This window comes from Astyanax mexicanus, chromosome 2 (assembly GCF_023375975.1).
Source record: "Astyanax mexicanus isolate ESR-SI-001 chromosome 2, AstMex3_surface, whole genome shotgun sequence".
NCBI classification, from domain to species: Eukaryota; Metazoa; Chordata; class Actinopteri; order Characiformes; family Acestrorhamphidae; genus Astyanax; species Astyanax mexicanus.
This window is the reverse complement of record NC_064409.1, coordinates 58,490,523-58,504,729: the sequence shown is the minus strand read 5'-3', so window position 1 is coordinate 58,504,729 and position 14,207 is coordinate 58,490,523. Positions and strand designations below refer to the sequence as shown.

The 14,207-nt window shown below is 35.9% G+C and overlaps 1 protein-coding gene across 2 annotated transcripts; it reads left to right on the top strand.

Moving 5' to 3' along the window:
- Positions 1-788: 788 nt before the first annotated feature.
- slc5a12 (solute carrier family 5 member 12) lies at positions 789-13,225 on the top strand. 2 transcript variants are annotated; one of them, XM_007228221.4, is made up of 15 exons: positions 791-2,041; positions 2,232-2,297; positions 3,410-3,461; positions 3,614-3,681; positions 3,795-3,949; positions 5,397-5,537; positions 5,663-5,792; positions 5,888-5,976; positions 6,204-6,316; positions 7,999-8,066; positions 8,877-8,963; positions 10,522-10,730; positions 11,963-12,066; positions 12,360-12,484; positions 12,782-13,225. In XM_007228221.4, the coding sequence occupies exons 1-15, from the start codon at positions 1,688-1,690 to the stop codon at positions 12,950-12,952; spliced, it is 1,932 nt and encodes a 643-aa protein (XP_007228283.3). In that variant the 5' UTR covers positions 791-1,687; the 3' UTR covers positions 12,953-13,225. The 2 variants fall into 2 exon arrangements, with proteins under 2 accessions (XP_049330597.1, XP_007228283.3); XM_049474640.1 differs by lacking the exon at positions 5,397-5,537 and having other exon boundaries at positions 789-2,041.
- The last annotated feature ends 982 nt before the right edge of the window (positions 13,226-14,207 follow it).

The window sequence follows — 14,207 nt, the reverse complement described above, 5'->3', positions numbered from 1 at the left end:
GTGATTTGTGATGAGCTGGAGCTTCCCAGCGTGAAGGAAAAGCAGCTATAACTATTACTCAGCACCTCCAGGTGAGAAAGACGCTGAGCAAACAGTTCCAGGTGACTCTACCTTATAAAGACACTGAGAATAAAATACCAAGAATGTGCAAATCTGTCAAGTCACTTAAAAAGTTTAAGCATCTAAATTTAGTCAAAAGTTTGTCTAACTCACATTTGCAGTTCTTAGTTTGGTCACCAATACATATCAAAGCAACAGTCTGTAGGTTTTGGGGATTTAGAGACCTCTCTGGTGACAATGTGTAATAGTACTTTTAATGCAGATGAATGTAAATAATTTGCCATGTGAAATTCTGGGTTTTTGAGTATTTTATTTGTTATTTTTTGAAGTACTATCAATGTAGAGAGCAGTTACATCCAACCAACTTACCAGACCACCCTATTTTTAGAAATCCACAGGAATTATCAACCACAGGAATTATCATATTGAGACATAAACCATTAATTAAAATGTTTTGTCCCCTCTCAAATTGGAAACTACTGCTTTAAGTTTAAACATTGTGTGTTGATGATAAGATATTTTGCTAAGTGCTGCCAAGTTACTTACATGACTGTATTAGTTAATTTATACAGATCAGATATCAATACAGATATCAACATAATTTCAAAGCCTCATTTACTTTTGTTTTCTAACCCCACATAAAAGTCAGAAATGGCTTTAGATATAATAATAATAATAATAATAATAATAATAATAATAATAATAATCATAAGAAGAAGAAGAAAAAGGAGAAAATAAAAGGTATAATATTGGTTCTTTGATAATTAATTAGGGATAAGTATCCTAGTATTAGGGACTTTCACCCCTCACTGCTTTGTTCTATTCCTGCCTCTGCTGAAGTGTCTCGTGTGTATGGGGTGATGTGTGTGTAATGATTAGATCTAGTGGGAGGTCCCACAAACATTCTGTCTCTGTCCACATGTTGAAAGGCACTCAGAGCAGAAAAATAGCCATTCAGCAAAAAAGACCTCAAAGCGTTCCCTGGGAGACTGTAGCCCTGCCAGCGCCAACTTTAGTAATTACCAGATATACGCAAAGTCAACTTTCTAACAGCCTTGCAGAAAGAGTAAATTAAACCAGTGCCTCAGCCCTTCACGGTTGCTTCATCAGCGCTTTGGTGCCAGAATGAACTATGAGTCAGAGAATAGATTCTGTCCAAACATTTACAAAGGCCTCTGGGAAACATTACCAATTAAATGACAGGTGACAGTAAAATAAACAATATCCTCTAATTACTACAAATTTACATGGATTAGTTAATCTCAGGTTCACTCAGTCAGGTCCAGTTTGCTCTGGGGTTGGCAGCACATTGGCTGAAGTTCATATTCTACAATTTGAACGGATAAAAAAAAAAATGTGTAATGAAAATGGGAGCACACAAAAAGATACAGTAACTAGGATGGGACTAATGGCTAATAGTTAATGACTAATGTTAGTGTCTTCTCATGTGATACCTGTCAGAGACGTTCTTCAAATCATTCACCGACTCTCATTCACAAGACTTGAGACACCTGGGATTACAGTTATATATCTAATATACAGTTGTATTCTGTCCATCAAACTGTGGACAATAATTTTATAATATTCCAGGCATAGTTTAGACTACATTATCACTAACTAATCCACTATGGTTCTCCAGGACCACTCTGTGGGGACTTTCCAAACAGGAGACTATGTTGTTTTCGCCTGCCTGTTTGTGGTTTCTTCAGGTATTGGAGTCTTCTTTGCTGTAAAAGAAAGGAAAAAGGCTTCATCCAGGGAGTTCTTGGTCGGGGGCCGCCAGATGACCTGCGGCCCAGTGGCGCTCTCCCTGACGGCCAGTTTCATGTCAGCAGTGACTGTTATTGGAGCTCCGTCAGATGTGTACCGCTTTGGGGCCTCGTATGTTATCTTTGGAATCGCCTACACGTTTGTGGTCATCTTAACAGCAGAGCTCTTCCTTCCTGTGTTCTATCGCTCAGGCATTACCAGCACTTATGAGGTACACAAGTTGAACGGTTGTTTTCCCTCAGGGAGATCATTTGGTGCAAGTATTTAATGGGTAATGTCTTTTCGATTGACAGCTTTCGAAATATAGGCTGTCCACATTTCTTTCACAAACACACAGTAGAGTTACACACTGATGGAATGTATGTGGATTTAAACAGAAGCCATTGCTTTCTTTCCTACAGTATCTTGAGCTACGTTTCTGCAAACCAGTCCGCATAGCTGCTACTCTCATTTATATGGTGCAGACGGTGAGTGACGTGGAACTGTTTCAAACGTATTGTGCACTCTGAATATAAAGATGTTTTAAATGGTTTGTTAAGCAATGCTATAGAATTAACACTTTTGTCACAGTCTGTTCATGTTATAAATCTATTACACAAAATTGGGGCTCTTTCAACAACATCTTTATAAGAAATTACTTAAATATTTTAAGATGTTTTTAAAGCATATGCATACAACCTTTTTTTTTTTTTTTTTTTTTTTTTTTTTTACAAATCATACTTACATACTTACTTACAAACTTACTTACTTACAATGATCTAGTTACCCTTATAAAGAAATACCAAATAATAAATTATTGGTCAGTGTCAGATTTTTCTTTATGAAATTAAAAGTGGTTCTTCCCAACTAGCAAAAAAGCGTTAAATGAACATTTACCAATGTTTTAAAAATGTTTTAAAATGGTTAGCCTGTAATTTTACATGCTAGCATGATTTTACATGATTCTTATGTAAATAGTTCCAGTTAGACTAATTTAACTAAAAAAAATAATTATGGAAACATTTAAAATATTTTTCAAATACTAAAAATGCAATTAATAAATTACATTGTCTTTGATTAAACTGATACATAGTCAAACAAATAAATATTTATTAAAGGAATGCAAACTTAACATTTTAAGTCATGTTAAACATAAATATATTATTTTTTGAAAATATAAAACTTTTAATGATGAACTTTTACTATGTATTACCTTTATTATGTATTATTACTTGTGTCATGCCAGTATTCTATTCTGAGAATAAATATAACAAGTAAAACAAATAAAAATATCTTTAAGGAAGTTAAAATCCATAAAAACCTTCTATAAATGTACAGAAAACCTGACAGACCGAACATTGTAGAACCAAAAGATATACATTTCAGAACATTCACTAGCTGTCTGGGTTCTATACCATTGCTTAATGAACCTAAAAACAATTATGATTGTAAAATAATTTTACTTACTTAATTCTGTTTTATTTTCATACGTGTAAAAATAAGTTAAGTGTGTTTATTCTGATTTCAATCAAGTAAATTCTTCAAATCTTTTTTAGTGCAGTTAATGATGTTTAATAGCTCTGTTTTTGAAATCATACAGATTCTGTACACAGGAGTGGTGGTTTATGCTCCGGCTTTAGCTCTCAATCAGGGTGAGTTATTCATTGAATGAAACTACAGTAAGGCTTTACAACATTAATTAATGATTAATTATAATCATCACCATTTTTTCCTTGTGTACTAATACAACATTAGCTTTGCCAACATTCTAATGATTCATTTTTGAATATTCATTTTTCAATAGTGACAAAGTTTAATCTGTGGGGCTCCATCATCGCCACTGGTGTTGTCTGTACCTTCTACTGCACTCTGGTGAGTAGGTGGGGCTGGAGGTTACAGTTAATGCTGATGTAAGGACATTTTGTTCTTTTTTTATAATGGCTAACCATTATAAGTCATGTAGTGTGTATTTGTGCATGTCACAGGGAGGACTGAAGGCTGTAGTGTGGTCCGACGCCTTCCAGATGGTGGTGATGGTGGTTGGTTTTCTCACAGTGCTGGTACAAGGCTCTAACAGTAGTGGAGGCATTGCTGCTGTATGGAAGACAGCACAGGATGGAGAAAGATTGGACATATTTAAGTATGTATCGCATAAACTCTTGAGAACCATAATCCCCTCTTCCTTTCATAACTTGTGATCACATGTACACATGTACTGATTTCCTATATTTCTGCTCTATTTGCCACACTAAATAATGGTTCAAATAGTGCAAAACTAGTATATAAGACCCTTATTTTCCAAAAAATGCAGTCCCCAGAATATTACTATGGGTTTTAATTTTAAAACAGTCTCTTAGACACTATTTCTGGACAGTCTTTTTGCAATGGTGGATTAAATGACCTTGAGCAAAGACTGCAGTATCTTAGATGTTGAGGGTTCTTTTGTGACTGGATGAGTCACCAATGTGTAAAATTTGGTATAATGTGAGGTTATTAGGTGACATGCTAACCTTGAACAATATTAACAATGATAATCTTTGATTATAAAAGGGAAATAAAAAAGGACATATTCTGAATAGATTAATCATAAAACACTGGTAAGTTAGTAAGAAGTATTCAGAACCTTGCTATTTTTCTTTAATGGTGGGATGACTAACAGCATCATAATACAGACTAGTCTAGCCTAGCATAGATTTTAACACTGTGACTTTTTTTTACTTATTCCAGGGTCTCACCTGATGGTGTTGCAGTCTTCTTTGTGTCTAGTTGGAAGGTGTGGTTACCTAGCTGGAAAAAAAAATGAAGTATGGTCTGGTAGGGTTAGCTTTTAGCATAGAAGCCCACAAGCTTCTGCTTTTTTAATCAGCTTCCCCACAATGTGTGGCTGTCTCTCCCAGAGGCTGTGAGGATATCATTAGTGGTTCTTGCACTAGTTTGCTCATCTCTGAATGGTGCTTCATCCAGTGTTAGCCTAATGTTAGCTTTTAGCCTTTTTTTAGCCTTCTTTCCATTCTCCTGAAGTAGCATCTGTGTTTAGCCTTTTGGCTGTTTAGGCTGTTGCTAATGGGCTGGGTGTATGATCATTTTGTAGTATGGGCCAAGACTGTTACATACTTTTTTAATCATACTTTTATTTTTCAGATTAACAAACACATTTTAATATCAGACAATGTAACCTGAGTGTTCAAAATCAGTGTTCCCAGATGGGGACAGTAGTGGACTGGCTGTAGAAACTTTTGACTGGGATTCCCGCCACTTTGTTTTCAATTAATGGAGTGTATTGTTCTCATGTGACTACTAGAGGATAATGGCAATGTCTCCATATGAGGCCAAAGGGTCAGCGTAAAAAAAAAATATATATAAGGATGCAGGGTCTCAAGAGGTTAATAAATAAAATCATCATTTAAAAAGTGCTTTTTATATTTACTCAGGTTATATTTGTCTGATATTAAAATTTAATTGATAATCTGAAAAATGTAAGTATGAAAATATACAAAAAAACTAAATCTATAAGGGGACAAATGCATATTTCATGGCACTATACCTTACTAATTAATAATGCATGTACTGTTCTTTTCTTTTTTAAGTTTTGATATCAGTCCTCTGAGGCGTCACACATTCTGGACAGTCACTATAGGAGGCATGTTCACATGGCTGGGTGTGTATGGTGTGAACCAGTCCACCATTCAAAGGTGTATTTCTTGCAAGACAGAGAACCATGCTCGCTGGTGAGTGTGTGAGTTGTGATCAATGTGAGGGTATGAGGTGATGTAGAATAGAATACCAAGTAGAGTGGATGATTAAATAGTCTCTCTCTCTCTATTTCTCTTTCTCTTTTATGTCTTGTCCTCAGGGCTCTGTATCTGAATCTGCTGGGTCTCTGGCTGATTCTGTTCTGCGCTGTGGTTTCAGGACTCATCATGTATGCTTTCTATGCTGGCTGTGACCCCTGGACAGCTGGCTACGTGACTGCTCCTGACCAGGTGACACTCAGCAGTCAGCAGTACATTTTCTAAGAACTGATCTGGTAGAAAACCAGATGGTTTTACTGAGTATGTAATTGTGAACATATTTACAGCTTATGCCATACTTTGTACTGGATATACTGGGCCGTTATCCAGGTCTGCCTGGGCTGTTTGTAGCCTGTGCGTTCAGCGGGACCCTCAGGTACATTAACTTTGGATTTTTTATTTAAATTTCTCAACACAGAGAAACTTGCAGTGTGTTTTGTACTTTATGCGTCTATCATATCATCTTAGTTGATTATGGGTTACAATAAACTAAATCAATTTTCCAGTGTGATTCTAAGTGACTATTTTTGCTGAGCCATCAGTTCCAAAGCCTTCAGAAAATCCTGAATAGAGAAGTAAATTCCTGCTATTTGCGGCTTTCAGCACAGTGGCTGCCAGTATCAACGCTCTGGCCACAGTGACGTACGAGGATTTTGTGAGGCAGTGCTGCGGAGACATTTCCAACCGAGCCGCTACCTGGATCAGCAAAGCACTGTGTAAATATAACCACTCCACCTTTCAGAAATAACTCCTTTCACAAATAACTCCTTTCACCAGGTTCAGCTGACTACGCGTAATGTGATACGTTTGACGATAGCTAAAATAATCCAGAGTCATAAACAATTAGAGTGATGTAGCGCACCTTGTGTCCTTCGTCTGCTGCTATATGCATGGATGCCTATAGTTCTAGCAGCAGACTGAAATATGCAGTCTACAGTAAAGAGTAAAGCAGGGCTCGACCCCATGAATTAAATTGAAAATAACCTGAGACTCTCCTGGAAAAGTAATCAAAACAGGAGACAGATCACATGAGACCAGGACCTCAATTAGGACGGGCCTGTGTAAATATTATTCCACCAGGAGACGGCTAGCAGACAGACACGCACAGAAATGAAAGCGTCATAGAAAATGTGAGCAGGAATACGACGAGCAGATTGCTCATAACAGTTGGATGTCAGAGCATGTTGCAGGGCTGGGCGTGTGATAATCAGCCTGTGCTAACACCTGAAACAGCAGAGAATGGTGTAAACATGACTCCACTGTGGCACCCCAGCGCTACGAACACAACGGAGAGAAGAGTAGCGTTACGAAACAAACATATCAGAGGTGCTGCTTTTAGCTGGACCTGCTCTTAGCTTTTAGCCTTCACAAAGGATAATATACTGTACACACTGATATGCCAGATATAATGGGACTCGATTGTGTGGTGTCCTATGACTTTTGCCATGTCCTTAAGAAGCTGTACAATGCTTCTTATGCTGCATAAACTTTTTCCTGAAAAAGTCATGGAATTTAAAATTAGCAATTTCCAGGCCTGGATAACTTTTGGAAAAATAAAAATAGCCAGAACGTTTTGGAAAAGTCATGAAAATTGGTCTACAGTTCAGTTTATCAATGGAGAAAATCTCTGAGCTAACAAATACATCAGCTCAGAATTAAATTTAGTAATTGAGCCCTACACAATTGAGCTCTCAGAATCTGACACACATTTTACTATTAAAGATTGTGTCAACATTTTATCTGATTCATTTTAGACCTACTATAAGCAGTTTTAAATATAGCTTTAGTTGAGGTTTGGTTTTATTGTCCATGTCTGCACTGATGTTTAAAAAATTGTGTGGTCATGAAAATTTGCATTAAAGGCATGAAAGTCATGAAAACATCATGGAAATGTATTGGTTAAAATGTGTATGAACCCTGCTTGTGGGCTGCTGCAAGCAGCAAAAGTAGCAAATTAATTATGCTATTTCAAAGGCAGGTGGAAGCAATGATTGGTTGGAAAATTAATTGACATAGCATTAGAATCTCCTGGCTTTTCCTTAATATCATCTTCCTTCCTCTGTTTAAAAAAATACCTCCTTGCATCACCTGTGTGCACCAACAGAAGGAGCTCTTCACAATGCAGACAGTGATCACCTGACAAAACTAGACTGGAGGCATAGTGAAGTACAGTGAGGTAGAGGTCTACAGTAAATGCACACACCAAACTACTACCTACCTGGGGAAATTAGGGCAGCCAAGCAAAGTGCCAAAAAACCTTTGAAGAATTTAGAAAACGTAGGATCCTTATTTATCATGGTTCACATTGATATCGGGATATCCAATTCATTTTGATAGACCAAACTAGTGGGCTTGCTTCTTCTGCTGACAGCTGTTATGTTTGTGTTCCGCCTTGTAGGTGTGGTGTTTGGAGTAGCGTGCACCAGCATGGCAGTGACAGCCTCATACATGGGAGCGATTGTGCAGGTGAACAGTAGTGTACTGTGCACTTTCTTCTAAAACAGGCTTCTTCTGTGTTTACTTGCAAAGAGCGGCAGAGTGGCTGCAGGCATTAACTGCAATCAAACAGACATACAGGATACAGAATTATACCAGAATTATGTTTTTGGGGCACAGTGGACACTGTAAGAAACCTAGTTTTCTTTTTTGCATTTTTCACTTTGATTTCTCACATTTTCCTAAGATTTCTAAAGTTTTCTGGAGAGATAAAAAGTGTGGTCTGATATAAAAACTGTAGTTTCTCTAGGAAGCTGGCCCTGCTAACACTGATGTTTTGAGCAGCCCAGTGGATGTTTTATGTGTTAATTTGCTGATATTTTTGAGTGCATAAACTAACCTTTATGGCACCCAAGCAAGTAAAACTTTTTAGTCTGCAATCATTATTAAATAAAGAATGCAAGTGATACAGTCAGCACCAATTATTGCACACTGGTTACTCAGAGAAACCACTTCAGAAATAACTTTTAATCCCACACCTAAAAATCACAGCCCACATCTGCTTCAGTTTAATGGTTTGTAATTTGTCCATCTCAGTAAATCTGACATCATGAAAGAAATTCTCTGTGTGCCTGAAAGGGTTAAACTTGCTGTTTGTTCCTGCCTGATGAGGGTGATCACCAGCAGTCACATTGACCTTTTGTAAATTAGGTCTGTTTCACTCAACATCTAAAATCATAGGCTGGATTTACTGAATTTACTGCTGAAATTACCAGATGTCTTCCCAGTGCCCTATCTGGCTGTGCTTAGTGTAACAACTGTTTTCATCCTGTGCTCCAGGCTGCTCTCAGTATTCACGGCATGTGTGGAGGGCCCATGCTCGGTGTGTTCTCTCTAGGAATCCTTTTCCCTTTCACAAACTCTAAGGTCAGTTCAGATCCACAGTGCAAATTCTTGTCAAATGCTTGTAGCATATAAAACATACAGCTTTGATATAAGAGACCACTTAAAAATGAGTTTCTTTGATTTTACCAAATTGAAAACCTCTGAAATATAATCAAGAGGAAAATGGATGACCACAAGCCATCAAACCAAGCTGAACGGCTTAGATTTTTGCACCAGGAGTGCCATTAAGTTGTCCAAAATCAGTGTGTAAGACTGGTGGAGGAGAACATGCCAACATGCATGAAATGATTAAAAATCAGGTTTATTCCACCAAATATTGAGGTCTGAAAGCTCTGCATCTTTGTTGTTATTTCAGCTATTTTTGATTCTCTTCAAATAAATGCTCTAAATGACAATATTTTATTTGGAATTAGGCAGAAATGTTGTCTGTAGTTTTTAAAATAAAGCAAAAATGTTCATTTTACTCAAACATAAACCTATAAATAGCTAAATCAAATCAAGAAACTGATTTAGAAACTGAAGTGGTCTCTTAGTTTTTTTCAGAGCTGTATATTGTTATAATGAGAAAAAAACTTGTATTTTTAGGTGTTTCCTATTTTTACTTTGGATTTATTGTGAAACTGCCAGTTGTTCTTTTATACTTTGTGTAGACTTTTCTGAAATTTTTTAACTGACTTGTAAGATAGAAGAATCTTTTAGAATCTTAAAAAAAAAGTCTGAGGTTGCAGTTTTAAACATAGTTTTTTTTAGCTTGACAGCAACAAAACATAATGCTGACTTAAATACAGTGTGTAGAATATAAATATTGAAACTTAACTATTTGTTTACTTTTATTTATTAATTGTTCAATACATCATAATAAAACATTATTATATAATATTTTATGGACATTGATTGAAGTAGAACAAGAAAGTGCAAGTAATCTTCCAATCCTGTCACAATTATTTTTTTTTTGATGATATATTGTCCAGAAATGATTGACAAACAATATTGCTAAGACCATTATATGCCACTGATATGATAATAATAATAATACAGTAGCATAATATGTTTACACATTACCTTTAAAGCAAAATAAACATTATTTAAATTTCTAATTCTGAAAGTTATACAGCACTATCTTTGCTAGGGAAAAACAATGGGCAGGATTGAGATCAGCTAAAATGATTGATCTCATTTACTGTAATTTTTTGTAATTCACAGTATTTTACAGTAATTCAACAATGTAATTATTATGCCATGAAATTGTAGAGGTGCCAGTCCACTTCAAGCACCAACTGGCCAGGATATATATATATATATATATATATATATATATATATATATATATATATATATATATATATATATATATATATATATATGATAAATGATAAAATCGATTATAATCAATTCTATAATATTTTAGTATAGCTATCATGGATAGCATTCATTTTTCACCCTAATGACTCGACATATTAACTGTAACAGTTTCCTTATTTACTTAACACTTTCCAGTGACACGGTCCACCAGGGCCTAAATATGCTTTTTATAGCTCATCAGTTGTAGCATGCTATGCTGTGTGTGGTCTGTGCTCAGGGGGCTATAGGTGGTCTGCTTCTGGGCATTACTCTCGCATTCTGGGCTGCGGTGGGAGCCTTCATTTACCCTGCCTCCCCCAACTACACAAACCCCCTCTCTCTGAGCACTGAGAACTGTACTCTACTGAACAGCACCGCTGCTGCTGCTGCTGCTGCTGCAGTCACACAGACTCCTCTACTGATCAGCACAACTGCCAGCTCAGACAGGTACAGCAGCTTTTTACCCCAATGAGAAACTACATGTATTTTACATAACTGTAACTGTATAGGAGAAAGAACAAATTGATCTTAAGATTTCAAATTCCTCAGAGGTGTGAAAGGTATCCACATTCATCACTCTGTAGGTAGAAGTATAGATAGTAGGGTTTAAAATACTTCTGTAAAAGTACTGGTTTCAAAACTACTTAAAAGTATAAAAGTAAAAGTAATGTAAGTGGAAAAATGCCACTAAGAACAAAAGTTTAGGCCGTGCCACAGGAGCCTATAGTGCACTACCCCCACCCCTCCCCAAAACACACTTTTCTAAAAGCTATAATGACTATAATGTTATATTGTTAATGAACAATTTGGGATGCACTTGCTGCATATATGCCCATTGAAAATTAATGCATTTTAGTACAATGCAAATATATTAAAGATTCTTGCTGGAGTGTGATGTGACATACAGGTGTGATGGATTGTGTATAAACCGTGTAATAGGGTGTCAGAATGGTACATGTTTATACTTCTAATCCAACCACAATCAAATTCACTCTATCCGGATGGAGAGATTTATCTGGGTCAGTGTAACGATTATTAATTACATTTTCTGACTGGTTTAGGCTAAAAGGCAAAAATAGAAAATTGTTTATGTAAAAACTCAATTTTTTCAGTTTTTTTCATCTCTGCTCCTCACTATCGAAATTTCAGGAAAAATGAAAAAAAAATAATCTTTTCTTTATTTTTTATTTCTATTTTTGCATTTTTCAAGTTGGATTATACCATCAGATTTGTGTTACAAGATAAAGACAAATCTGAAAATCGAGAAAAGATTCTTTTCATTATTCTTAAAATTCTGTTTGTGAAAGGAAACTAGATAATAAAAAATGGATAAAAACACATAAGGAGTAACATAGCTATATTTAATATGTAAAGAGTAGAAAGTACAGATAATTGCCAGATAATTACCTAAGTAAAGCAATGATATAACTGTACTTCTTTCTTTCCACCTCTGAAATTGGCAGCCAAATTTCATCTGAATGTCCAACACAAGTATGACCCATAGTTGTCTTGTCTTATGCAGTCAAGTTATCAGGAAAAACAAAAAAGAAAAAATATGCTATTGTATTAATTACCTTTAGTGATCATCTCATTAATTACAAAGGCCTTTTCTCCTTAAAAGCTGAAGCTTTGATTTACCACACCTGTGTAACTAATCTGCTTCCCTGCATCACATCCAGGTCTGTTCTGGCTGAGTCCTGGTACTCCATGTCCTACCTATACTACAGCACTGTGGGCTTTCTAGCCACAGTCATAGGAGGCTTGCTAATCACAGTGCTCACAGGTAAGAGGAGAAGATAGCTACAACATACACACCACTGCCTACGCAGTTCAGCGTGTAACAGAGAAAATGCTTATCTAAGCCTAATCTGATACAGTGAGCTCAACCTTATACGATAAGCACAATCTGATACAGTGTAAATTAAGCACAAGTCATCTCCAGCACACATGAAATCAGATACTGCCATATTACTATATATACTCACTACCCATATAAATCATGTATTGTGTTTCTCTGCTGTTGTAGTGACACTGTTCACTGGATAGGCTTGTTTTTTTGTTTTTTGTTTTTTTTAGTCCCCTCTAAGCCGCAGGATGTGAAGCCGGGGTTGATTCGGCCAGTGTGTGACCTCTTCTGCTTCTGCTCAGAGAAATACAGGCGCTTGTGCTGGTGTGGGGTCAATCATGCTGAGGAGAAAATGGTGAGACACCTGATTTACACTTTTAATTGTTTGAGAAGAAAAAAGTAATGATAATTTATAAATTAATTTAACAAAAATCATATTTAGTTTCTGCAACAAAATTACTAAATTACTTCAATTTTAAATCAGACCTATTCATCACTATTTTTCTTTGACTTTTTTTGTAATGTGTGTCTATTATGGTTTATTTTCTAAAATAAAAGTCTCTGTACATTAAAAATTAGAGAACAAAGTGGCAGTGTGTACATTCTAACAAATAAAAAAAATGCTAACTTTTATTAATGCTAATCTCAACAGGATCTGGCTGATCTGGACTTTGGAACCGCATGGGAGATTCACCCAGATCAGGACAAAATAATTAAGACTGGGAGAAATGGGAAAAAGCAAAGTTATGACTTGCAGGATGAGGCATACAACAATATTGCTTTTGTTCCAGACACAACCGGACAAGTTATGTCTGGTAACTAAAAGAAAATTTGGTCATGTTTAACAGCAGGAAAAAAAGCCCTGAATGAGATTTTTAATTTGTAATTTTTAAAAATGTATTTCTTCCTATAGAGTGAACCTCCCCTGATCGTATGAGGGGAGCAGCACTGTTGGCCCACTAATTTCTTTGCCTGTTTTTTTTCTCTCTAGTTTCTCTCCATGTTTGTTTATCTCACATTGCTTTGGTGCTCTGGTTATTATCTGGACTCTCTATTGTTAATTGACTTTGCAATATTAAACCAAAGTACTGGTTCATATCTGCAGGTGTACACTTTATCTCACAAACATTACAGGCACATGCATTTCTAACCATTTTTTCTAACAATGTTTGACCATAAGAACATAGGACGTACCGGTATAAAGATTGTTAAGGCTAGTCAACTATTAATATAATTCAATCTAAATTATCACAAGCACATGAGCTGGTATGTTATGTTTCTTTTTTCACTGAAAAAGAATTTCATAAATTAAAAACTGAAACTGTACTGTTTTTGCTGTGACTTAACCAGTAAACCAGTAAAATATTTGAGCCAAAGTAACCAGAAGCATAATACGCAAAACCAAAAAATGAAAAACACTCCAACCACTTTTGTTAAAAGATACAATCAATGATTTATTACAGAAAAGAGTGATATCCAAATTTATGTTACAGACAGTTTTTGTACAATTTTATTTTCATATTCATTTTTTTTTACATGTAAACAGGGATGGTGTAAACAAAGCACATTGCTGATACCATTAATGTCACAATAGTACTGAGTACAAATCAGAATGTGCTGTGTTGTTCTATTGAAACGCTCTACCCTCTTCAAACACGACTCTCAGCTGGACTTCTGTCTACTATTCTAAGATCAGAAGTCAGAGGGCTGTTATTTAAATAATTCTATTAATTGCAGCCCAAGTGAGTGAGTACATATTGCCACTAACCCATTATGCAATAACCATTACATCATTGCAATGTTGCATATCACATTCTTGCATATTAATAAACTCTCCCAATAAACTGCTTTCTGCCTTATAACTCTCTCTAACCCTAACCCGTGTCGAATATCAAACCATACCCACATTGCTTTTTAGATTAAACCTGATTTGAAAATAACTGAATGTGCTAGTGTGCTAGACCAGCGTTTATCAGCCCTGGTCCCAGAGGCACACTGTGCTGCACTTTTTAGTGTTTTCCCTGTTTAAAACACACCTGATCCAACTTATCAGCTCATTAACAGCTCGTTACTGAGTT

Bases quoted from the DNA above. Each gene is read 5' to 3' on its own strand.
- slc5a12 (XM_007228221.4), top strand. From the start codon at position 1,688: ATGGTTCTCCAGGACCACTCTGTGGGGACTTTCCAAACAGGAGACTAT. The intron at 5,977-6,203 runs GTACATTAACTT...TGCGGCTTTCAG, and splicing joins GCGTTCAGCGGGACCCTCAG to CACAGTGGCTGCCAGTATCA. The intron at 8,964-10,521 runs GTCAGTTCAGAT...GTCTGTGCTCAG, and splicing joins TCCCTTTCACAAACTCTAAG to GGGGCTATAGGTGGTCTGCT.